Source organism: Arvicanthis niloticus, chromosome 8 (genome assembly GCF_011762505.2).
Source record: "Arvicanthis niloticus isolate mArvNil1 chromosome 8, mArvNil1.pat.X, whole genome shotgun sequence".
In the NCBI taxonomy this organism is placed as follows: domain Eukaryota; kingdom Metazoa; phylum Chordata; class Mammalia; order Rodentia; family Muridae; genus Arvicanthis; species Arvicanthis niloticus.
The window spans coordinates 65,450,336-65,476,497 of record NC_047665.1 but is presented as its reverse complement, the minus strand read 5'-3'; the positions used below and the strand labels follow the sequence as shown (position 1 = coordinate 65,476,497).

Below are 26,162 nucleotides of genomic sequence, written 5' to 3'. Positions count from 1 at the left end.
TCAATACAATATTGATACTGCTATTATTCAAAACAACAGTATTAACAGGGGTGAATATAATTTAATGGCTGTTGAGTACACGAAAAAACAGGTATTTTTACAAAGCACCAACAAAACTATAAAATTTCCCATCTGTTTAACAATTTTGCAGTAGTTATTAACATGAAAAACACACAGATCATTCAGTTTCGAAGTTCCATTCCTGAATATCTAAGCTAAGAAAATTAAACTAAATGTTAAGAAGAAAAACAACAACAAAAAAACCCTCATTATAATAATCCTTGTGACAGCAATTAAAATTGAAAACTGCCTATGTGCCTAATAATTAAATGCACCAATATAAATCCAATCTCTAAAATACTAGACAGGAATTCATATTCATTCCTATCTTATTATCCCTTCTTCCTCTCTCTATAGCACTGGAGATTGGTTCAGAGTCTCACACATGCTACACAAATGTTCAACTACTGAGCTATATCCTTAACCCTTAGCAGAATAAAAATTAAGATTTTTAGTAAGGTAGAAATGAAGCCAAGGAAGCTGTAACAATGACATATGCGTTCTCTATACTGCTAACATTCTCAGAACAAGAAAAGAAGTAAGCCAGCTTCCATACAAAGTACCCATTACTGTTAATAACAAGGAAATCACTCACCTCATCAATAAAGGCTGGTTCTGGTTCTGGTTCTATTGTCTCTATCTGAACATCATCACTGAACTGTACTGTCTTCTTCTCTGTTTTAACTGAAAAAAAAATATAAAAATTATATTTTCCTCAAAATAGATCTAAAAGTTTAATTCCTTAATCGAGAATATGGAGTTTAGAGACTCTACATAAGGAATAACTAAGCTGCAGACAGCTCAGACAGCAGAGAATATTACTTGATAAAACTGTCTAGATTTTCAAATTCTCTCTTGCAAAACTCTGCTTCCTATAAGAGATATATAAAACTAAGTTGTTTCTGAAATTAAAAATTACCTACTTCAGAATTAAAAGCTTAGTACTAGCATACGTAAGTTCTATTAAATTATTTCTAAATGACCAGACAACTCAAAAGAAAAATTGTCTTTGATAAAATACCATGTCACCTCAATATAATGAACTGGAAAATCACCATGTCCCCTGGCAAAGCACTGGGTTTTCTACCCAGAGAGAAGCATCAAGGCTCATGGAAAAACCGTGTGTGTGACCTCAGCAGAAATCTGCACTGGCCAGCACAAGAGTGTGACTTTGTAGGTTCATTGTACTTACAAGTAAAACCTAAGTAAGATTCAGTGAACTGGACATATGCACTTATTTCTTCTGCTCACCAAGCAATCTTTGAAAACCACTTAATGTAACTAAAAACGTGAGGGTATTGGCAACCTCCAAGTAACACAAAAACCACAGCCAGTTCTTGAGAAGGATCATCTTTTTTGGATGTTTGGTCCTTGTATCAATGAGGTCTATTACATACAAAAATATTAGGAATAAAGATAAAAATGGGGATGTCCCAGTAGGGGGAACTCAATGTGCTAGACAAAAGAGTAAATTTGCTGTGGTAAATTTCCAAAACAATCCTATATAGTATGCCTATTTTAAGAAAGTAGTTTAGAAAGATTAAAATCTATTGTACAAATAGAAAGCTAACAACTGGGATGGCTGTGTCTGAATTTCAACTGCTCTTCTCCTTTAGCCCTACTACTGGAATCTGGCTTGTGGCTTTGAAAAAAAGTTGGTATGTGTTATGGGCTTTGGTATTGTCTGTTTAATTGCAAAGGTAAGGAATACATTCATTACATTCAAGTCATCATAAAGTAAAATTCTACATACAAAAAAACAAAACAAAGCAAAACAAAAAACCCAGCTTGGCTGATTCATTTTCCCACGGGGAAAAGCAGACATCTGCGACAGACATTCTGCTTGCCATCCTACACTATTAACAAGAAGAAAACTGGGATAGCTTTGCATTCATTACTGTTACCCAAAAGAAAACACACGGCAGACTTCACAGAACTAATAAGACACAAGTTTGCAGCCCCCTTTCTCATAGGAACTGATACCAAATGTGTATGATATGTTATTCACACATATATAGTGGCATATTTTCACAGTGTCTGTCTCCAAAATCCCATAAGTGAGGCATATGTGTGCATGTGACAGGTCAAGTGAGACTGGCTTCTGTCTCCTGTAAAAGAATGATGGGACACACAGTTTGCTAGCACATTCTCTAAAGCTGAGGACTATGACTGCATTATGTAAGTTCTGATCCTCCTGTTTCTCTTACATTGCCCAGAGTGAAACATATAAAACTCAGAAGACTCATAGTAAAGCAGCATTGTCAGATGAGAGCCAAAGATTAAGTGGCCACATATCAGACATATGATCTTGGCTCTCATCTTGAAAGCCAACAGCTGACATTGAATAGAGCCCAAAATACAGCAAAAACCTCCAGTAGACCAGATTATTAAAAAACATGATACATTATGCAATGCCATTCAAATATGCTCATATAAGTTTTTAAATTTATTGTTTAAAAACTATGCACACATGTCCTGTCTGTGTGTCACAGTGTGTGCCTATAAGTGCAAGTACCCTAGAAGGGCAGAGGCATTAGATCCCCTGGAGTTACAGGTAGTTGTAAACCATTCAATATAGGCACTGAGAAACAAATTTGGGTCCTCTGGAAGAACAACGGTATGTTCTTAACAACCGATGCATCTCTCCAGTCCCCAAGTTTATGCAGTGTTTAGTTTCAACGACTTTTTAGTTCTATCAATGGAGAACTGAATCAAGATCTGCCTCTACAAAACTGATGTAAGACAACTTGGTAGCTATAAGAGAGGACCATTTTATTAAAGGTCTACAATTTCTGACTTGCTAGTAAAGGCTTTTCTTCACTTTAACATGCATGTACACGACATATATTCTAGGAATATGTATATACTATATATTGTGGTTAAGATTCAGTACCAGGTTCAAAACAGCCATGACAAAAATCCTTCCTTAAATTTTTTGTCAACAAAAGAGGAACTACATACAGACCTTGTGCATTTAATTTGAATCCTTCTACCTATTATTGCAAAGAGAAAAAGTGAGATATCCTGACAGATAAGCACAGCTTAGCAATTTATATATAAAAGTTCTTTTAAGACCCTGAACCTTTCAGTCACTAACAGAAGTCTTTCCATACTTAACATATTTTCTGCTTTCTTAAAAACAGAGTATTTTGACTTTCCTGTTTCTCTGATGATTCTTAACATGAAGTTTCACCACAGCACAGATATTACAGGCTCTATAGACAGGACACAGCATTGTTCAAGGGCCCTGGCAATGCTATCTCCTACTTATATTACAGCTGCCACTATTATTGTTTTTCTCTATGATCACACTCGTTTTGTTTTCAATTTAGCAAGGATTTGAAATCAAACACAAAAGTCTTTATGTGATTGATTAAATAAGATTTTACCTAGCTTCTGCAAATATGACGGTGTATGGCCATTATGTGGCTTACAGGCTGCTACTGAAAAATCTAAGACTAGACACCAGAAATTGGCCCCATATTTAGAAAACAGAATCTATAATGTTGCACTGCATTTGCCACACTTTATCAGCTGATAAGAAAAGACTTCACAGTACACATGAACTCCACAATACTTCTTCATGTATTTGTACCTTTTATGGCACCTATTCAGAAGAATATATAACAAAGTTTGGCAACACAGGATTCTAATTCTTAGATTATTTCTAGTAAGGAACTTTATTTTACTTATTTGATTTTTAGAAACAAGGTGTCGTTAAGTGGCTCTCATTTGGCTGTGTAGCACATACCAGAACTGCAGGAGTGTTGAGATTACAAGCATGCACCATAATGTCCACCCTGAAATTTCACTGTTAGAAATTCCCAGAGGCAAAACCACTTAAGTCATTTGCCTATAAAGTTGAGCTTACTCAACTTTCATCAAGATTATGGATTATCTATCATCCACCAACAGACTGAAAAGTACTTACTCATTTCTGGTTCAGCAGTAAGATCTGCAGTTACAAAATTAGAAGGAAAAAGCCCCATGCCTTGATGGGTTTCACCTTTCCACCAGTTGGGATCACTGTGACAAACAGAAAAAGAATGTTTCATCATTAAGAAGGACTTATTCCTGTATTCCTAGTATTTATCCTGCATTATCTCCACAATCCAATAAAGGCAAGAGCAGCCTATCCTCACCAACAGGAAGTGAGGAGCTCCAGAGGCACCATCAGTTAGTGTGAGGTTCTAACACAAACAGGACATGAGCTCCGCCAACAGAAGCTTTTAAAGCCACAGTTCTTTCCCTCAGAAAGTCAGTAAATCCTCTGAGAAGCCAATAAAAGGAGATAAACAGTATAGTGATTAGAATTTGCCATGCTTTTCTGGTACTATTATGGTCTTGCATGGATTCCTAACAATACAGCAGATTCTCGAATGCTGGATTTTAGTTGTCTTACATTTTTGTTGTTCTCATGAGTAAAGACCCGAAAAATGTTTCAGTTTGTCAAATCATACATGTAATGTTTGTATGTAAACCTTCACATGTCAATCTCTACTGAGCTCCTGGCTATAAGCAGTTTCCCTCCCATGGGTTTTAACTGTCTTAGAATGAAATATTCTATTTTAGCCTTTAATGCCATGGACGTTATACACTTTTCTCATTCCCAGCTTTGTCACTGGTTAACAGAGTAAGTCAAACAGGGTATTATTTTTTAAATGAGAGATGTTTAATATTGTTTATTTCCTTCAGAATGTTTTAAGTATTGCGGATCAGATGCATGTATCTTTCAAAAATAAACAAAGGCTGCATTATTCTTAATTTCAAAACCATAAGAAAACAGAACAAACAAACAAAAACAAAACTATGAACTCTTTTCCACCAAAAGAGGCCCTTAGGCTTAAAGCCACAGTATCTGGGAGTCACTGGGCTTCTATGTAAGCTCTTTGACACTATCTATAGTACAAAAGGTGAAACGAAACTGTCCCCAGTGCCTACGGTAGGAAAAGCCAGCAAGTGTTTAATAAACACTTCTCCAAAGAATGAATGACCAAATTGCAATGCTAGCTGATGAGCTCAAGTTTCATATTGGCTTGACTTCACATGACAATATTAATGGTCTGAATGTCTGTCTTCCTAAAACTCCACATGCTGAAATCTTGTCAGTGTCAGAAGGAGGCGTTTGGAAGGTGATTAACCCATAAAGGTAGACCTTTCTTGAATGGAACTGGTAACTTTATAAAAGAGATTCCTGATCTCTTCTTTGTTCCTGCGACTACATGTGACAGACAGCACAGTGAGCATACAGCTGTGTCTGAACCAGAACCTGCCAGGGCTTGGACTTTTCAATCTCAGAACTTAGAGAAGCATATTTCTGCTGTTTAAAAAGACTAGAGCAATACAACAACAAAAAGATATAAAAATAACCTTTATCAATCCAAATTCATTTTTAAAAAGCAGTTACAAATTTTAATACATTATGATTCACTTCACATAAAAAAATTACATGAGTAAACTCTAAAAACCTATATAGTTCTCCCATGATACCATAAGCATAAAATTATTGTTTTATATGGATATATGGTTCTGTAATGGATACTATCAACAGATCATGAACTTCTTCAAATAAATCCACCATATCTTCTAAAACTTTAACCTTTTAAAAAATTTAACAATTTAAATTACTGGATGGAACAAAACAGGTTTCTAAAGCAAATAAAAATTATTTAAATAACATAAATTAGGGGAAATACTACACAATGTGTCTGTATAGTATGAGGCAGCAAGTTAATCATCTAAAACATCTAGTCAATATTTTGATTATGTTTGGTAATTACATTCAGTCATATTAAAGCAAGGGTATTAGGAATATATTTTTGCAAGAGTGTTCACTGTGTAATTAACTATTACCTGTCATCAAGGACTGTAATAATCTCTCCAGCTTTAAAAGTAAGCTCATTATCCTCAGCAGCTTCAAAATCATACACAGCACGAACTTTTCTGCCTTCGTGTTGGTGGTTAGTGAGAAGACTGGATGTGCTTGGATACAACGTGGAAAGGGGGGTTGACTGCTGCCTTTGCTCCTTGAGGGATAACTCAATAGCTGCAGTGAGATTTTAAAGACCTCAAATGTTAGTCGGCCAATAATACACTGAAAGTATTATTTTTCAATAGTATAACAGGAGATGCAAGCATAACCTCATACAATAACAAACCATTAGCAGTTATATATATTCACTCATTACTGAAAAAAATAAAACAAACTTTTAAAAAATGTGTGGCATTTTAATTGAAAAAGTACAATTAAAGTTATTCTAAGTAATAGAAAGACTCCATTTAAAAAATAAAGCAGCTTTGCTTTATCTGAAGACATTTCCTTTATCTGTAAAAAGCTAAGAAATATTATTTAGTCAGAGATCTGTCTTCTTTCCTCCCCTTCCAGGATTTACAAACTCACCCTTTGCCAAATCTTCTTCCTCCTTCTTGGTAGCCACAGTGCCAGGGTCCTTAGCTACTAGAGCCGGGCTTGCTTTCGCTTGTTCTGCAGCCTAACACATACAGAAAAGGGTATGAGGGTCATTCTCAAAATGTCTTACATGTATATCTAACCTAAAATCTCGATTTCTCATGCTACAGATTTCTCAAGAAAAGATACCCAATCTGAAAGGCTTTCCACTTGAAAGAAGAAGGAGCAACAGAAATGAAAAATAAAAAGCTACTGGGCAGGTAGATAGACCACCTGCATTTCTCCAGATTAACACAAAGACAATAAACCTAAAAACAACATGCGAGACAGAAAAAAACAAAAATAGTGTTTTATAATTTTACAAAAATTCCAGAGCTAAAAGACAAGTTGTGAGAGCAAATTGGAGAATTACTTTAGAAACAGCTTTGGAATTTTTTAATAAAAATTTAATAGTTGTATTTTACTGTTTCTTTCAGGTCAAAAGGCAGAAAGTAATCTATATGTGCTAATATTTACATTTTATAAACTAAAATACAGGCACCTCTGACAGTGTGGTAATGCTTACCATTAATTATATTGTAAACAAAATAATGTGCAGATAAAAACGTGGGCTAATTCCCAGGTCTGCAATTAGAAGCTTCTAAAGCTCAAGGCCTTCACGGCCTCTGGGAATTTGCATATCATCAATGCAGATCAGAATGCAGCCTATTTTGCCAATCTCCTTTTTCAGTCTCCAGCCCAGAAGTGGACAGTGGTTGCTGAGCAAACTGCTCACTCCAACTAGTATACCCATGGTCCGCATTTGTTCTAGTTACATGCTCCCCTTGGTTCATTCCACTTCGTCACTTTGTGGTTGTTTCCTACTGAGTCTGAACAGCCAATCAGTAAATAGCTAACAAATCACTCTCTCCATGAAACATTTCTAAGCTCTTAGTTCAGCGCCCTTGTTAACCTCTGGTACTTAAACAAGGATTTGGAACAAGGCAGTATAAGATGGGTGACTAAAATTACAAGTTAAGAATGAGGCAAACATGGATGCAAATTCTACATCTCAGATACTAGCCATATGCTATCAGGTGTCCCTAGCCACTCTTGATAAACTTCCCAATAAAGCCATGATACAAAAGAACATCTGCTTTTCATATCTTACAACACAGTTAAAGGCCTGGGTTAGTAGGTACAGCTTCTAAAACCAGATGAGAGGAGGTTCATTCTGGGTTCAAAGCAGAAGTATAGCATTTATATCCTATCCAAAGGTTTACCATAATGTGTACAGAAGAAATTCATATGACAACCACAATACAAGGCATGTTGAGGTGTGCAATAGCAAATGATAAAACAATGATTTGATTACCAATAAATAAAAAGTATTCCAATCAATTAAAAAAGTGAAATTAACAGAGTAAGCTCTAGAGCCACACAGAAAAAGACTATGTCAAAAACCAAAACCGAACAAAACAAAAAAAAAAAAGAAAGAAAGAAAGAAAGAAAGAAAGGAATGAACGAAGGAAGGAAGGAAGGAAGGAAGGAAGGAAGGAAAAGACAAGACAAAAAAAAAGATGAAATAAGAATCGTATATATACTACTCAGGACAATGGCTGAGAAGCTCTAAATTTCAGCTTCTATTGTAACTGAGCTTCTGTCTCTCCCACCAGACGATATGTTCCAAGAAGGAATGTATCTATTATAAGCAATGAATAAAATGTATGTTGAGTGTAATGCATGGCAAACAGTCAACATGTCAACATAATATAGTTATGATTTATCACTTACTATACTATCCATTATTAGATGCCCAGGCAGTTTTTCTTTATTTAAACACAATTTTAAAATCTTTTAACTCTGACCCATTCCTAGTTAGATCTTAGATTCTGATATAACTACTATATACTTCTTCAAGTTACAAATAAACTTGGTCAGACACAGCCTTTATTATTTATACGACTTTTTTCATTACTTGTTGAACCTAACACACAGATAAGTTGATATTTTACATTATTTGAAGAAACTCTCTACGAGCTGAGAGGCCCATTCAGAAAGAAGCCACATGAGCACAGTGTTCCTGAGCTCTGTGCTTCTTAGTTCCTATCATGACAGCCATTAGCTAACCAAGATACTCATCATTAACTAGGTCAGCAGTGCTAGTCCACCACCACTATATCAAGTGCTAACAGAACTGCAGCGCGACTCAGTGGGAAGTATGATTTCCACAACATGTTTGCATAATCTTCTTCTGTCTTTGAATAAAAATACATATTTAGAAAAATCTATATATATCTTCAGAAGCTGTTGCTAAGTGTGCTCTAATAAAAACCTAGTCTGATGAAACTATAGCAAGGACCTCAGCAGCTAAGCTCCGTAGCTTCAATAGAGGAGACTCTAGAGTTGGACCTACATCATTGGTTTCTCATTAAATACATCGTTACAGCTTCTAATGACAAGCCTTTCAGAAATAATAAAACACAACCACAATTCTCTCGTATTTTACTTTCTATGCAATTAGCTGAAAGAATAATAATTAAAATAAGAATGGTTCTTGCATGTATCTATATGAAAAATCTTCAGTATAGGTTTTCTACATTTCAAATAATTTGAGGAGGATAATGTAATTTCTATACCAATCAACAATAAATACTTTACCAGTGTCCATTACACTTCCTGCCCCAATGACATCTGATCTAAATATGAGTACATCCAATGAATGCTCTCAGAAAGCAGGCAAGAGCAGGTGGTACAAAAACACTGGACTGAATTATCCAGTCTGTGGTGTCTCTCCTCTAGCAACTCAGAATCAGTTCCTTCACATGTAAAAATGAAAGGATTACATTAGGAAACCCCTGAAGTTGCTCCCATAACTGTCTAAGACTAATGACAAAGGCTCCGTGTCAGACACATCACTAGTGTTTCCTTCTCTTACAAGGGCAATTCCATCTGTGGTGTGAGAATTGTTTACACTTGCACTAGGCTGTGCTCCAGAGCAGTGCTTCTCAACTTCATGTACACAATGCAAAGCATCTGGGGGTCTTATTTATGGAGACAATGAGTCCACAGGAGTGGAGTGGCACCGCAGAGGCTGCAGTCCTGATAATCCTTCCAGTGATCCTGATGATAATGGTCAATGAATCATATTCTGAGTAACAAGTTCCAGAACAGGTATAGAAAATGCAATTCTAAGTCTGGTCTGTATTTCCCTCCAGTGTATCTACTCTTTGATAGACATTGTTTCTGGTACCAAAGAATTTATAGTGCCTTGAACTGTTCTGTATAAAATCAATCATTAGTTTTAAATTTTTATTACTAATAAAATCTAGCTATTGGTTATAAATGAATAAAGACATATTACCATAGACTTAGTTTAAAAATTGACTGTTTAAAACAAAAAAAACAACAACAACAACAAAAAAGTAATTCACTGGCTTTCTTTCTCTCTCTTAGATATCTTTCTAGGTCTTCACATCTAAAGAACACTCATATTGGCCTGGGAAGAAAATCTACACAAAAATATACAATTATACAGAAAGTATGCTCTTCACAGAAGGGCTGCTTCATTCATAGTCTCACATAACTTGCTAGAACTTGTCCAATCCACTCAGCAGGAAATGAGAACACACTAAAGTACTACGCCCTTTAGTCACCCCACATTGGTTAAACACCCCTTAAGGATGGTTACCCAGAATAGAAAAGACTGTAAAAGATGTCCTTGACTTTCTTCTTATATGACACAGATCAAGAAATCCACTGGATAACAGGCACAGCAGTGTGTGCAAGAAGAAAGCGAACCCTGCAACAGTCAGTCTTATACAGGGAAAACAGAAGACTTGGGCTCTACTTAGCTCTTCAAGTAGGTCATTTTATTTGCTTCTTTTTCTACTGACCATTCATATTTCCTCATTTTAAATAAAGGTATTCATAAATTTCTCAATAGAAAGACACACTAATTTTTAAGCTATCATTTTTTTATAGATAAACTAATAACATTAAAAACATTTAACAAGACTGTCAACAGTTACCTGAGCCAATGCAATTTTGTTATATTCAAACTGAATTAAAAAATTTAAATTATAAAACATTAAAGCAGTTTCTTTCTGAAGTGAAGGTGGTGGGAAAGGCACACTAGTATTCTACACTACAGCCTGTTTTGTGGGGACTCTCTAAATGTTAGCAGTAAACCACGCTATAGCACCCAAAGGTAACTATAAATAAAAAACAGAATAAGTTGAACAGATATAACAACTTTGGAAGAAAAATTAAACTGTAACATATATAACTTCACAAAATACCTGAGAGCCAATAGCTGGGAATGTTACACCTTGTTCCTTAAGGTTTTTAATCATTGCAGATATCAGACTAAGCTGTGGATCATTCTTAAATTCATCTGTCCACTCAACCATAAGAGCCTTTAATTTTTCACATACTTTAGGATGACCCTAAGGAACAAAAAAGAAAAAAATAATGAGAAAGCACCAGTTTTACAGTTAAAATATATTTCTTTCTATTGCAATAGACAATACTGGTAAACATAAAACAGCATCTATAAATCAATTAACGTTACTTTCTTACCATAAAAAAAGAAAAATATTATTGCCTATATCTCACTTAACTGATACATTGAATATGTAATAGTTTATTTTGAAGATCAAAATGACAGGACCTTTCAGTGTAATTTACAATTTTACATGCTTTATACATCAGCACAAAGAAAAATTACGTATTTCCATTGCTAAAAACTGCAAGGCAAATAAAAACTACTAACAAATGCTAACATGAGCTTATATCCCTGAAATTGAGTGCTTCTTAGTTTAGAATCACAACCTACCCAGGGCTTAGAGGCAGTTCCCAGTAAGAACTTCTCTGCCACAACATTAGGGGCAACTCCATCTAAAGGTATGGCCCAATAGAATAGTAATACAGTAGGAAAACACAGTGATGGCCAGTCAGGTAGTATCCCTGATCACATAAGATGAAGATTTAATAGAACCTTAAATTGTAGCAGTTTTCTCTGAAGGATTATACATTAGGGAAATGCCTTTGTGGGTACAAAATATAGAAAGAAAGAAAGAAAGAAAGAAAGAAAGAAAGAAAGAAAGAAAGAAAGAAAGAAAGAAAGAAAGAAAGAGAGAGAGGGGGAGGGAGGGAGGGAGGAAAGGGAAGGGAAAAGGGAAGGGAAAAGGGAAGGGAAAAGGGAAAAGGGAAAAGGGAAAAGGGAAGGGAGGGAAGGAAGGGAAGGAAGGGAAGGAAGGGAAGGAAAGGAAGGAAAGGAAGGAAAGGAAGGAAAGGAAAGAAAGGAAGAAAGAAAGATGTCCTGAAGTAAACTGGTATTTCATTAAATAATGGAGAGATACTTAAAGCAATCTCACTAAAATCAGGGACAAGTATCTTCCTTTATCTATTCAAAATAGTACTTGAAGTTCTAGCTAGCACAATAAGATAACAAAAGGAGATCAAGGAGATACAAATTGGCAAAAAGGAAATCAAGGTATCACTATTTGCAGAGACCCCAAAAATTCTACCAGAGAACTTCTACAACTGATAAACAACTTCAGCAAAATGGCCAGGTATAAAATTAACTCAAATTAGTAGTTTTCCTTTATACAAATGATAAACGGGCTGAGAAAGAAATAGGGAAACAACACCCTTCACAATAGTCACAAATAATATAAAATAACTTGCGGTAACTCTACTCAGGAATGTATCTTTTCTTATCAAATGAAAATATAGAAAAACCCCAAACCTATTACAATGTGGCTTGTAGAAGAACCAATATAAAAATTCATATGGATTTGTAGTCTTTACAAGGAAACACAGTTCTTACTTACAGTCTAGGAACACACACACACACACACACACACACACACACACACATTCTTTAAAATTTAAAATAGGAAAAACTTAATAAAAAACACAAAGAACGACGACTTCTTTGATTTCCGGACATAATGCTCCTTACCTTATTGAGTACATTGCTTACTTCACTAGCAAAGTCTCTTGAACATACTTCTAAGTGAAAAATTTTGCCACAGTTTGATACACATGCTCCTAGAAGCTGTAAGGATAGAGTGAGGAATTAAAAGAGTTCAATGCTTAAAGACAATTAAGTAGTGCTATTTACCTAAAACAAAGCTACTTACAGTTAAAGCCTGCATAGCAACATGGGGGTCTTTATGGTTCACTCTTCTCATAATAGAACGAAGACAATCTTTAGGTCTAAAAAATGAGAAGTTTAACAATTAATAATACATCTAGCTTCCTCCACTTGATATATAAAAGGGAAGATACTGTACAAGGGTTTGATTAATAGCAACATTTGCAAACTATATGCTAGCTCCTTTAAGCTTTCCAAAGGTAAAACATTGTCTTGCTTAGACATAGATGAGGTATTTCAAGCTAATTCTGAAAAATGAATGCAGCAAGATTTATATTCCTACTATAAACAATCATAAAACTAGAAAATACATATAAAATATGTATTGGGAAATGTTGCCACATAGTTTTGATAGAGACAGGAACTCCCTCTAGTCCTGGCCCAAGCAGAGCCAGCTTGACCTTCTCCACACAACTGTGAGCAAGGGAAAGGTGATGATCAAAAGCAGACAGGTCCAAGGATATGCAACAGGAATGGGTGAAGTAATGCAATCAGGCAAGGAGAATAATCATGGCATAGGAAAGGATGCTACAGCCTAAGTCTTATTTACCGTAGTGCAGGAGTGGTCACGGTCTTCCTAATGAGGAAGACAGGGATGAGGGACATAATGAATGCAGTCAGGGATAAGACCCATGAGAAAGAAGCACTGTGTCATGGAAAGGAACCTCAGGAGCTATGACACAAGAAACACATACTGCAGCTATTTGTACCTGGGCTAAATGGCCAATTTTCTACTCAAAGCTGCTGAAAATGACTGTGTCACAAACTCAGTGACCTACTAAAAAAAAATTTTAGGCTAACTATCAGATAACAGAGACAGAAACCTTCAGGCATCCAGACCAACATTTAATACTCAGAATTTTTATTATGGACAGCAGTTCTGGCTATGTAACGCAATGAAGAAAAGAGCTGCTCTTGTTTTCTGTTTCTGAGGTGTTAGGGACTGATCATAGGACTTTTATGACATAGGGAAGATTGAGATACACTACATCCTCAGTATTCTATTCTTTCTATTCTTTATTCCTTTCTATTCTTTATTCCTCTGCCTCATTTTTCCCTCAATTCATTATTTTAAAACTACTGTAAATAAAAACCAAGCAGATGTGCACATAGGTCAATGAGAGTGCCTAGCATGCACTGAGTTTGACCACCTCCCCCCAATACTGCAAATTTATTAGTTAATATATATTAAGGTGTTTGGGGACATCAGGCCAGGCAGTAATGACTAATAATTCACAAAAAGGAAACAGGCCAGATAAGCCACAAGTGTGTTCCAACTTTCTGCCTCCAGATGCTTTCCACACTTTAGTGTACATTTTTACTTAAACACAGTTTCTAGACCACAGAACAAGGAAGGTGATTCTGAAAATAGAGTACGCCACTGAATCAAGCAGAAATGTATTAAAAACCAGGAAGCCTATGAAATCTAGAAATCACAAGATGGAATAGAAGGTACTGCATCAAGAAAGAATTCCAGGATTTCAGAGATGATCTAGTCCACAGAGCACCTGCCACATGTGCATGAAGCCCTGAGCACAATGACCCAGCCAGCCTAGCAAATGCGCTCAAGTCTGGGTTCAGTAAGGTCCTGTCTTGAAAACAAAATAAAAAATGACTAGAAAAGATACCTGACATCAACTTCTGGCCTCTACATGCACATGCATGCCCACACCTATACATCATATACATGTGAACACACATGTACCAAGCACACACAAATTATAAAAAGTTAGAGAATTAATTTAAATAAACTAGATTTCTCAATTTGCTTCAATGTGAGCTGCTTCACTCTGCCCCTACCCTAATGGACTGAAACCTATGAATTTATGAACCTATGAAATCAGAAGTAAAGTTGTTTCTATGAGTTTACCTTATATGACTGAGAACTCTTCATTACAGATCTGTGGGAAGAATTTGAAAAAACTTGAAGATACAAGTTAAGAGAGTTTTGCAATGTTGTAAGCAGAGCTCAATAGGAAGCTCAGATGTGAGCTTAGAATGCTAACAGAATATAGACAGTATTGGCTGTGCTCAAGAGGCTTCAAAGAAGAACTAAGGACTCCACAGGATATGGAGTCAAAGGCCATTTGTGTTACACTCTGGCAAAGAACTTGCTATATTTAGTCTTGTCCTGAGACTTATGGAAGGTTGAACTTCAAAGGGGTGGAGTATTTAATCTGCTTGAGGATATTCCAAGCCAGGCCACCATTCAGGCTGTAGCATGATTACTGCCTCTTTTTAGCCAAATTTACATAGAATCACAGTGGAAAACACAACAGAAAGGCCTGGAAAGTTTGTAGTTTGCTCAGAAAGAAACTGTGAGCAAAGTTGAGGGCAGAAAACTATGGTTACTGAAGAGATTGAAACCAATAAAAAAAAAATTAGACAAATACTCTACAACAGTACAATAGGAATGATATTTAAAGGACCCTCAAGGATTCACGCCATACCCTACATTTGACCCAATTTTAAGAAAAGAGTCCTGAGAATTATATGGTTATGAAAGCTTCCCTCCGGATTTCAAAGAAATGCTTGAGAAGCCAGGGAAAGGGTCAAGATCCCTGCAGCAGCGAAGATTGTAATTTGTGCATCTGTGACAATGGGAGCTGAATGACAGCAATGCAGATCCTAGGAAGTCAGAGATGCCACAAAAGTGGGATAAACGTCAAGGTAAGCCACAAGCAGTAAGTGAAGTCAACCCAAGAGAGAGGCCATGGAGGCAGTAAAGCAAAGGCCATGGGGTGGGGCTTACCACTGAATGGGAGGAAATATTTTCTAGTTATTTATCTGATACAGGATTAGTACACAGAATATACAAAAAATGAAAAAAAAAACTATACATTAAGAAAACAAGATGATTAAAAATGGGGTATAGAACTAAATAAGGAATTCTCGAGAAGAAATACATATGACTACTAAATACTTCGTAATTTTTAAAATATCCTTAGCAATGAAGGAAATGCAGATTACAACTACCTTAAAATTCCATTTCACCCCAGTCAGTATGGCCACCAAGAATAACGGCAACAAATGTCTACGCAGCATAGAGAGCATCCTTTTACACTGTTGGTAGAAATGTAAAGAAGTGCAACCACTTCAAAAAACAACCTGGAGAATCCTCACTAAACTAGAGATAACATTACCATGATTCATCTATACCATTCCTGGGCATATAACCAAAGAAATCTATGCCCTATTACAGAGACACTTATCTATACACATTCACCACTACCTTCTTGTAAGCAAGGCATGGTGTCAGCCTAGACACCCATCAATTAGCGGATAGGAAAATGTTGTACATATACACAACGAGTTCTAATAAGCTGTAAAGAAAAAGTAAATTTTGACTTTTCCAGGAATATGGGTGAAATCAGCATTTGGCGGAGGGGGGTTTGAGTAAGGTAATCCACACCCAGAAAGACAGATGTCACATGTTCTCTTTCCTAAAGGATCCTAGCTCCAATTTTAGGGGTTTTGTGTTTAACTTAAGAGGACTTGTGGAAGTCATGAAACTAGAAAGAGATCAGGGATAGGGTACAAAAAGGACCTTAGGGAGAAAGACTATAAAACTGAAAGATCAGAGGGCCATTAATTGAGATAGAAAGAGTTAAAGATGGAGGGAGAGGATGAAGACAACAGAGACAGGAACAAATAAAAACATACAGGGGTATGAAGAAGGCCACATAAAAACTAATCTTCTAATCCAATTGAAAAATAAATGTTGGAATGGGGACACCTTAAGCAACAATCCTAGTGCTAGTGTGGGAAAGCTCTATAAGCACAGTTGGTCAGTGAGGACCCAGAGGCTCCAAAACAACATAATCTCCTGTCTTTCCATGTGGTTAACCACCAGAGCAGGACTCACCATTTAAGACATTATACATCTTGGCTGCAAGATATAGAGAAATGAAGCTAGACTGGAAACCTTCCCTGCTTGCTAGCTTTCAGACTGCAGGAAGGCCCTATACAGGGTACTGGGCAAAAAAAGAAAACTATCAACAATCTTACTCAGCAGTTAACTCCATATGCAACACTAAGCTGTCAAGCAAAATGTGCCCACATGTGCAAGAGCAGAGTTACAGTCATGTAGGGTTGACTGGATCTGAGGCCCACTCCACAGAAGAGAAAACTCATGATGGAAATTACCACTGATGTTAATTTAAGTTAAATATACACAATGTTAAACTGCCTTCTAAATATCTGAATTATACCCTTAAGACAAAGGCTACTCTCAACCCTAATGAGAGAAGCCTATCTTTCCAGTAAACAGCTGTGAATGCAGAGACTCAAGACGCTGAGGGTAAGTAACAGAGGAGGGCTCAGTCCTTAGCAATCATTTCTCATCTTCTAGACACGCCAGTTACTGGCACTGGACTGCATGAAAAAGCCTTCTCAATACTCCACTGTGAATGGAAGCTAGAATCACGGGACTCCGACTCTTACTGCTCAACTGCAGGCTATTGGTCAGACTCTTGGAAAATCAGTGTCTTCAGTAGTGTACCCACTGGTGAACCACCAGGCTCTATGGATAGTTCTAATCTCACATCCACAGAGACAGTCCTATTCAAACCCTGTTCAAACAAAACAGAATGGCAAAGTGGGGTGTAGGGATGTGGAGGTGAGAGCAATCAGAATACATTATATACATGCATGAAATCTAATCTAAGTTATCCAACTTGAGCAATAATGTTCCCTCAAGAACCATGGACCACGTAACAAAACCCCACCACCCAGCATGAGAAATCTCCTTTTGAGTTGTTGGTCAGGGAGTCCAAGAGACCCCTAAAACAATATAGGATGCTGTAGTTGCTCTTATAGGATGTTGTAGACTCCCAGAGGTTGAAGGTGTATGTCCCAATTATTGCTGAAGTACTTTGGACACAGAACCTAGAAGATTCAATCTGGATCTTGCCTAAAAAAACTCCTCCTTGAGGAATAGCTTTCATAGTACTAGAAGGTTCTATGTGAAATACCACAAAAGGGAAGCAATCAATAGGCCTACCCAACTGTGCTATGAACCACAATAATAACTAGTATGGCAAGATATCCTAAAGGTGCAATAGTGGCACACATAAATGGAAATCAAAAGCTCTCTAACTGGATTTAAGACCCACTCAATTGGAAAATCATGCTTATTACTGGAAACCTAAACAACGATGCATAATTATTAGATGACTCATCTTATAATACATCTTAGAGAACTCACTACCACTACTTTACTAGAATAGCATAATTCCTAATTGCATTCCAAATACTTATGCATATAGCTAAGTATAGCTCTCCTTCCTCATCAAAGATTCTCTTTGCAACAAAGAGCCTATCAAAGAAAACTGGTCAAAATGCAGAGAATTGGTCATGAGTTGCCTAGCCTCAGCTGATGGGTACTCATGCACTGATGGGTTCATACACTCAAGGCTCAGAGAACCTCAAGGAAGAGGAGAAAAGATTGTTTAAAAAATAAATCAGAGGACCAGGAAGTCTGTTATGAGGCTGTGTCTCTTAGAAAAGGCAGTTCCTTATACCAATATCTTAATAATATGGTGGCCTAAACAAGACCCAAACAATGAAAGCACCAACAGAAATGCTAACATAGAAGGAGGAAACTTCACATGACCTAACTCCTAGTTCAAAAAGACTACAGGCAAAAAAGGAATGCTGAGTGGGGGAGAATTAGCTTTTCCCTTTAACTGGTCATCCAATAACAAGTGCTCAGCCCTGAAATTATATGCATATAAGCAACACTAAACAGAGTAAGCAGGTGTGTGTGTGTGTGTGTTTGTGTGTGTGTGTGTGTGTGTGTGTGTGTGAGAGAGAGAGAGAGAGAGAGAGAGAGAGAGAGAGAGAGAGAAAGAGAGAAAGAGAGAGAGAGAGAAACAACAATAATCAAAGAAAAAAAGACCATGACTGTGGTCTGACTGTGGTCTGCTTGGAAAGGCCATGAGAGGGGTTGGAAGAAATGGGAGGGGTGAAAATGATGTCATTATATTTTAATTCAATTTAAAAATTTAAGAAAAGAAAGCAGTGAGGAAGACTAGTCTTACCAAATATAAAAACACATTACAAAGCTTCATTAATTAAATCCCTAAGTAATTCACACATAGGCATCATATCAATGAGACTAAAGAGGAAATTTAAAAATATCTAAATCCAGATCAGAATGTACTATAGAAAGGTAGTATTTCAAATCAGAAGAAAGTAAAATAGGACTATTCAGTATATGGTACTGCAGTGTTTGGTAACGAGTAATTGACTATTAGCACTATTGATGCTGACCAGAAAGTAAGTCCTCATGGTGCTTAATAAATACAAAACCAGACTAAAGACCTCAATGTAAAAGATGAAACAATATAGTGACTAGAGATGGTGTGGTGACTTTTTACAAAGCTAAATACAGTCCTATTATAAGAATACACTCAAATTCCTAGACATTTACTCAATAAATAAAGTTTCCAAGAAGTTACATTTTTATTTTTGACAAAATGTCAGACAAAATGACTATCATTCATTATCTTATGTCTCAGAAATATTATGACTGGTTTACTAGCTAAGTATATCATTAGCCAACTAAAGAATGACATGTTTTCCAGCTTCCTCAAAGACAAAAGCAAAACAGCCCCAATTAGTCCATATCAATCATAGAACTCCAATTAATGTGGGTGATCAGTTCTGTGCTGGACAGTTTTTACAGTTTTTACGTCAACTTAATACAAGCTAGAGTCATTTAGGAAGAAGGAACCTCATTTGAAAAACTGTGTCTACCAAACTGCTCTGTGGGCAAGCCTGTGGTACATTTTCTTAATTGATGATTGTGCTGGTTTGAATAGGATTGGCCCCCACATACTCATGTGTTGGAATGCTTGGTCCATAGGAGTAGTGCTAATAGGTATGGCCTTGATGGATGGAGTAGACGTAGCTTTCTTGGAGGGAATGTGTCACTATAGCCTGGGCTTTGAGTTTACTTCCTGCTGCCTGTGTAGAACTCTCAGCTCCTCTGCACCATGTCATTCCGAATGGAGCCCTGTTTCCCCTTCATGACAATAGTGGACTAAACTTGTGGAACTGTAAATCAACCCCAATTAAATGCTTTCCTTGGGCTGGAGAGATGGATCAGGGGTTAATCCCCATGTGCTCTTCCAGAGATCCTGAATTCAATTCCCAGCAACCACATGGTAGCTCACAACCACCTGTAATGGGAACTGATGCCCTCTTCTGGCATGCAAGATAGAGCACTCATAAACAAGGAAGGGAGGGAGGGAGGAAGGGAGGGAGGGAGGGAGGGAGGGAGGGAGGGAGGGAGGGAGGGAGGGAGGGAGGGAAGCTTTCCTTTATAAGAGTTGCTGTGGTCATAGTGTCTCTTCACCAAAATAGGAACCCTAACTAAAACAATGTGGAATGGCCCAGCTTACTGTCAGTAAGGCCACCCCTGGGCAAGTGGCCCTTAATACTATAAGAAAGCAGGCTGAGCAAGCCATAGTAAGAAGGCCAGTAAGCAGCATTCCTCCATGGTATCTGTTCCTCAGTTTCTAGTCGACTCTAATGTGCAAGTATAAGAAAATGAACACGTTCCTCCCAGAGATATTTTTGGTCATTGTCTTTCATTGAAGAAATAGAGACCCTAATTAAGACAAATACCTATGTGTATTAAATGAACAATTAATAAATCTAACACTCAAAAGAAACTATTCTGAAATTTCTCTTGGTTTCTAAACAAACAGAGGCTGTTCAGATCATCACATGACCTAGTTGACATTCTTCACTATTGACTCATACACTGGAGTTGCAGTCAAAAAATCATGTGAGTTGTGAGATTTCTGAAGTATTTTTCAAAACATCAAGCTTTAAGTTTAATACAATCAAATAGTTTAATTTATCTTTATAAAAAAAAATCATATAACCTACCTAAGCAAATGGGGGAAGTACATAAGTAGTTTTTCAAGATTGATACAGTTACTTAGTTATTAGTTTCTATTCATTAGTGTATAAACTTTGTCAAATATGTTTATAATTAAAATTGATATTAAATTAGAAAATGTTTTTATTAGTCCAATACTAATAGACATCTTAAAAATGCATTTCTAAATGGCTGGCTATATTAGGGGACTAAACACAGAGTACATTTATAGAACAGTGTACAATATGCTTACAGTATATAAACAAACAGTATATAATATGCTCACAGTATATGAATGAAGAACAGACTTCATATTTGTGTAAAGATACAACGAAAAAAAGTAGCGAAAACTACGTTTTACCTACATGAGCCCGGTATAAGAGACAGGGACAGGAGTAAAGATTTGTCAGTTTTCCTTTTGTAGGCAGGTACTCTGGTATATACTTAACAATCAGCACTTGAGGCTGAGGCAGGAAGATGAATACAAGGCCATTCTGTATCCCAGTTTATTATTTTCCTAAAAAGAAACTTAATGGAAACTTAATAGAAACAGCTCAGTGGGTAAGAGCCACTTACTATGCAAGACACTGTGGCAAGAGAATAAGACATGACCAGGATAAAGCATGACATGTGACATCCTCCTCTGGCTTCTAAGTGTGAGCAGGTATACACAAGGCACAAACACACACACAAACAAGACTTTCATTGAAAAAAGCAGCGTAATAATTTTCTATTCCAGACTTGATCTGGTATCCTATAAACTGTTCCTATAATGTTAATCCTTTGGATTATCAGGCTCACAATAATTCTAGAGTCACACAGAAATGTTGAACTCTAAAATGGTTTAACATATGTAAATTTATTTATTAACAATTCAATGATAAAATATTACATTTATGTGTATTTTTTTAAATGAGGAAAGTATCCCATAGAAGCAAAATTGCCTTTGGGCTAGGGAAGTCAATGTGGAACCTTATGCTGACCAATTTCTGTAATTAGAATATTAAGGTACTGTAATAAAGCAGAAACACATGTATGTACATAAATACAAAACATATATACACACATTCACAAATTCACTCATTCATTTATCATTGTGTAACCCAGGCAGACCCAGAACTCTCTATGTAAGGTAGTCTGCCTTTGAATGCCATCACACTTCCTGTCCCTGCCTTCTGAATACTGGGATTACTCATAGGAGTCACCAACTCTGGCTCCCAAAACAGTCTTACCTGAGCCAAGGAGAGAAACACACAGATGATTTTTAAACCTCAATAATACTGGACCAGTACTTCTAGTATTATTTAGATTTCCAAACCATTAACAAGGGCTCTAACAAGATGTCCCACATATACAAGCAAATAAATGCTTAAAAAATAATGGTTTACAATGGCTCTTAACTTGTGGGTTGTATATCAGATATTTATAATTCATAACAGCAGCAAAATTACAGTTATGAAATAGCAATGAAAGTAATTTTAGGGTTGTGGGTCACCACAACATAAAGAACCATATTAAAGGGTCACAGCATTAGAAAGATTGAGAATCACTAGTTTAACTCTTCATAAAAAAAAGGGGGGGGATGAAAGGAGAGAAGGGAGAAGAAAATAGAAAACACAAATGAACACGATCAAGTGAAAAAGAGTACCATCCCTCATCAAGATAGAATGATCTTCTAAGTAAATTCCTAGATTTAGTATAACCAATTCAAATCTCCAAACAGCAACTCAAATGTTGACGATATCCTTTGAAAAAGCATGCAGATTGATTTTTTTTTCTTTTCAAATGAATATATACCTAAACCAACTGGTACTGAATAAAACACAATGCATACAAAAGCACTCTTATTGCTAAGATGAGTATATTTCATATATATAAAAAATGTTAATGAATATAGCTGGTACAATATTAATATACTGAAAAACAACAACAAAAAAGTAACTTCCACATAATTACACACCACATAAAATTTCAAGTTAATTCTTAAATAGAAAAATAGGAAATTTTCTAATAATGAAAGGGAATATATGCTTGTGATTTTAGGCATTTGACCAAATTATTATAAAAGGTCCCTATAGGAAAATGGTAACAAGAAACCTACCAAAGTAAAGAAGAAATAAAAGCAGTGAGAAGGACAGACTTCCTAACTGTGATACTAGATAAAGAAGTACTTTTAAATACACCAAACCAATCTTGAGTAGTACTCAGTCCACAGTGTCACAAAGTATGAATTTAATCAAAGATAGACACTTAACCAAGTGCCAACTACTGTTAAAAACATTCCAAACAACAAATCCCAAACTATTAACACCTATGAAAGGAGGGGCCTTTTATTCTTTTGTGGAAGACTAGAAAGTATAGAAATCTCAGAATGGGAAGTTATTTGCTCAATGTGTCACAACACCCACAAAGCCAGAATCTGAACCCAGCATCCTTCCAGAGTCCATGCCCTTCCAATCACTAAACTATGTTTCTTTCCTCTACACAGTTTAAAACAACAACAACAATTTAGTCTACAAATATATTAAATAAGCTGAGTGGTGGTGGTGGTGGCACATGCCTTTAATCCCAGCACTTGGGAGGCAGAAGCAGGTGGATCTCTGTGAGTTCAAGGTCAGCCTGGTCTACACCAGTTCCAGGACTGCTAGGGCTACATGAAGAAACCCTGTCTCAAAACAAACAAACAAAAAACCCCACAAAACAAATGTACTATGCAAATTCACTACATATATTACTAAAATACACAAATAAGAACGGGTTTTTTTTTTTTTTTTTTTTTTTTTTTGGTTGGGTTTTTTTCCTTTGTTTTGTGCTGGGTTTAAACACAGGGGTTCTTGTAGGGCAAGCCTGCAGTCTACCACTAAGCTATATCCTCAACCATAAGGATATTTTTGACAGTAATTTGAAGACCCAAAGAACAATTATACAATCCTCAATGAAGAGGATTTAAAAAAAAAAGTTGAGAAAACTGATAGGTAAACTGAGTCTGGCAAGAAATGTTAAAGGGGTGGGAAAGGAGAGAAGAAAAAGTTCTACATTTAAGGAATAAAGAAACCAATCAATGTTTAACCCTGTTAAAACCAACAACACTCACTGGAACCCCAGCAATTAACTGCACTGAAATCAATGTCATGTCATGAAAGAAATAAAGGATGTTAAATGACCTGGAAAATACTACAGAAGGCAAGAGTGACATGGACAGTTTTACATGGCAACTGTGTACAAGACTTAGATATAAAAGTGAAAACAGGTTAAGGTTCCACTGCAGATAACACATGTGTTCTACTTTGCATTTCTATTGCTATAACAAAATACCTGCCCTCCCACAAAAAGCAACTTAGAGGGAAAAGGTATTTGGTTTACAAGTCCAGGTTATGTCCATCATTAGAAAGGCAGACATCAAGACAGAAACCAAAGATAAACAGAGAAAGAATTAATTTATGCATGCACAGTGGGTTATCTGTTTGCTGTTCAGTTCAGTTTCTCCTTAAAATAGTTCAGTACCCCACCCCTCCATCCTCACCCTGATGGCCTGACTCTTTCCACATTAAGACAATCCCCACAGAATGCCTACATGCTGACCAATGTAGACAATCCTCCATTGAGCCTCTCTTCTCAGGTGAGTCTACATTGTATCAAGCTGACAACTAAAGCTAATCATTTATCACAATGAGGAGGAATGTCCCAAATAAAGTAGGTCAAATGAAAAGTGAAGGAATGTCTGACACACAGTATTCAAATTTCAGTTAAATTAATGAGCTAAACCAGAGAACACCGTCTTAATACAAAGATAAAAAATCAAAGTGGTAGAGAGCTCAGGAAATGTTTCCATGGGTAAAAGTGTTGCCATGCAAGCCTGAGGAACTGAGTTCAATCCCTGGAACCCACATAAAGGTGAATGGAGAGAACTGACTCCTCAAAGTTATCTTCTGAAGTCCATGTGTAACTTATGGCATGCATGTACCCATGTACACATGTGTTGGGAGCCGACTTTAGTAGAAAGCGGCTAGATCAACTTTGCAGCCATCTGGAACTATATACCCTGATGAAAGACTTGGTATGAGACTTGAGACTTGAGACTTGAGAAAAGAGTCAATAAAGAGAGACTTGGTAAGAGACTTGATCATACCTTGTCTTGTCTCCATTCTTCGAGTCTCCTGCCCCTGCAGCCCCACTCTCTCTCTTGACCAGAACACTTAACACCAAAGCGTTAGACAGAATAAGGTTCACAACATTGTGGCGCCCAACGTGGGGCTCCAGTAAGCGGGATACAGTGGAAGACACCCTGCGCTGGAGAACCAGTCAAATGACAGAGTCTCAACGTTTGAACTCCAGTAAGCGGGATACAGTGGAAGACACCCTGCGCTGGAGAACCAGTGGACTGACAGAGCCTCAACGTTTGAACTCCAGTAAGCAGGATACAGTGGAAGACACCCTGCACTGGAGAACCAGTCAACTGACGGAGCTGGCTGAATTCAGAAGTGAAACAAGGGTGATTGCATAGTAACAAAAATGGGGCAAAAAATAAGCAAAAAACAGATGAAAAAGGTTTTAAAGATGCAAGGAGTAAATTGCAGGCTGCTCTGAGTCAAGAGAGCCAAACAGATAGATAAAGGTTATAGTAACAAAAACGGGGCAAGAAAAAAATTAAGCAGAAACAGATGAAAAAAGTTTTAAAGATGCAAGGAGTAAATTGCAGGCTGCTCTGAGTCAAGAGAGCCAAACAGATAAATAGATAAAGGTTATAGTAACGAAAATGGGACAAGAAATAAGTGAGTAAAAACAGATGAAAAAGGCTTTAAAGACTCGAGGGATAAATAGAAGGCTGTTCTAGACAGAGAGCTAATAAGCAGAATGATAATGTTAATTGATTTAACTTTTAAAATGAGTGTGATTCTGAGTTGTATAATATTTTTCTGGATAAAAACTCAATGTAAAGGTTTTTCTGGTTACTGGCTTAAGGAAAGGCTAATTTGGAAAAAAAGGTTTTTCTATGAGTTCTCTGATGAGGTCATTAAGGTAGTAGTTATGTCTTCCAGAATTATATGGATCAGACATGACAGAGGTAGGCCTCCAGAACACTAGATTTCAGAGAATCAAAATAATTATCTTGATACTAAAACTTGTTTTGAGATTTGTATATTACAGAATACACAGCATTGGTGAATGAATCAATCTTCTTATCACTTGCATGTTCAGTGATGCCCTGGACTTCCAGCTGGATACAGTTAAGACAGACATCAGATGCTTATCAATTTACCCTTCCCCTCGTTCCTCTTCTAAAAGTCAACGCCCATGTTCAGCTTGAAGAAGTTAATGAGGAGTCGGCGCCCCAATTTCCTGGACTTGGGGACTGAGGTGGCTAATATTAGGCTGTCTTTATCTGTATAATTGTTACTAAACTGATACAAAATTCAAGGATTTCATTGGTATAATTTCTTCTATTGAAAATTTGTGGGTACAAGGCTTAGACCTTTCACTTCTCCAACAGGGGAAGTTGTGTGTTGCCTTAAAGAGTGTTGCTTTTATATCAACAGTTTAGATATTAAGTCTCTTGTCTCTCGGGTTCATGCTGTTCAACAAACTGATGGCTTTGGTACGGCAACAGATAACAAATGAAACCCATACAGGTCCAATATTACAGGCTGGAAATAGGGGAC

The 26,162-nt window shown here is 36.7% G+C and overlaps 1 protein-coding gene across 3 annotated transcripts in view; it reads right to left on the bottom strand.

The window, feature by feature from the left end:
• Positions 1-26,162, bottom strand: part of Stam (signal transducing adaptor molecule) — a 60,023-nt gene that overhangs the window by 12,321 nt on the left and 21,540 nt on the right. For all 3 annotated transcript variants that reach the window (XM_034509967.2, XM_076939520.1, XM_076939521.1), the window contains exons 3-9: positions 12,598-12,673; positions 12,417-12,512; positions 10,750-10,896; positions 6,461-6,551; positions 5,914-6,106; positions 3,992-4,086; positions 656-744 (exon numbers count right to left, since the gene is read on the bottom strand). In XM_034509967.2, the coding sequence (XP_034365858.1) occupies positions 656-744; positions 3,992-4,086; positions 5,914-6,106; positions 6,461-6,551; positions 10,750-10,896; positions 12,417-12,512; positions 12,598-12,673 (787 nt within the window). The remainder of the gene's footprint in view (positions 1-655; positions 745-3,991; positions 4,087-5,913; positions 6,107-6,460; positions 6,552-10,749; positions 10,897-12,416; positions 12,513-12,597; positions 12,674-26,162) is intronic.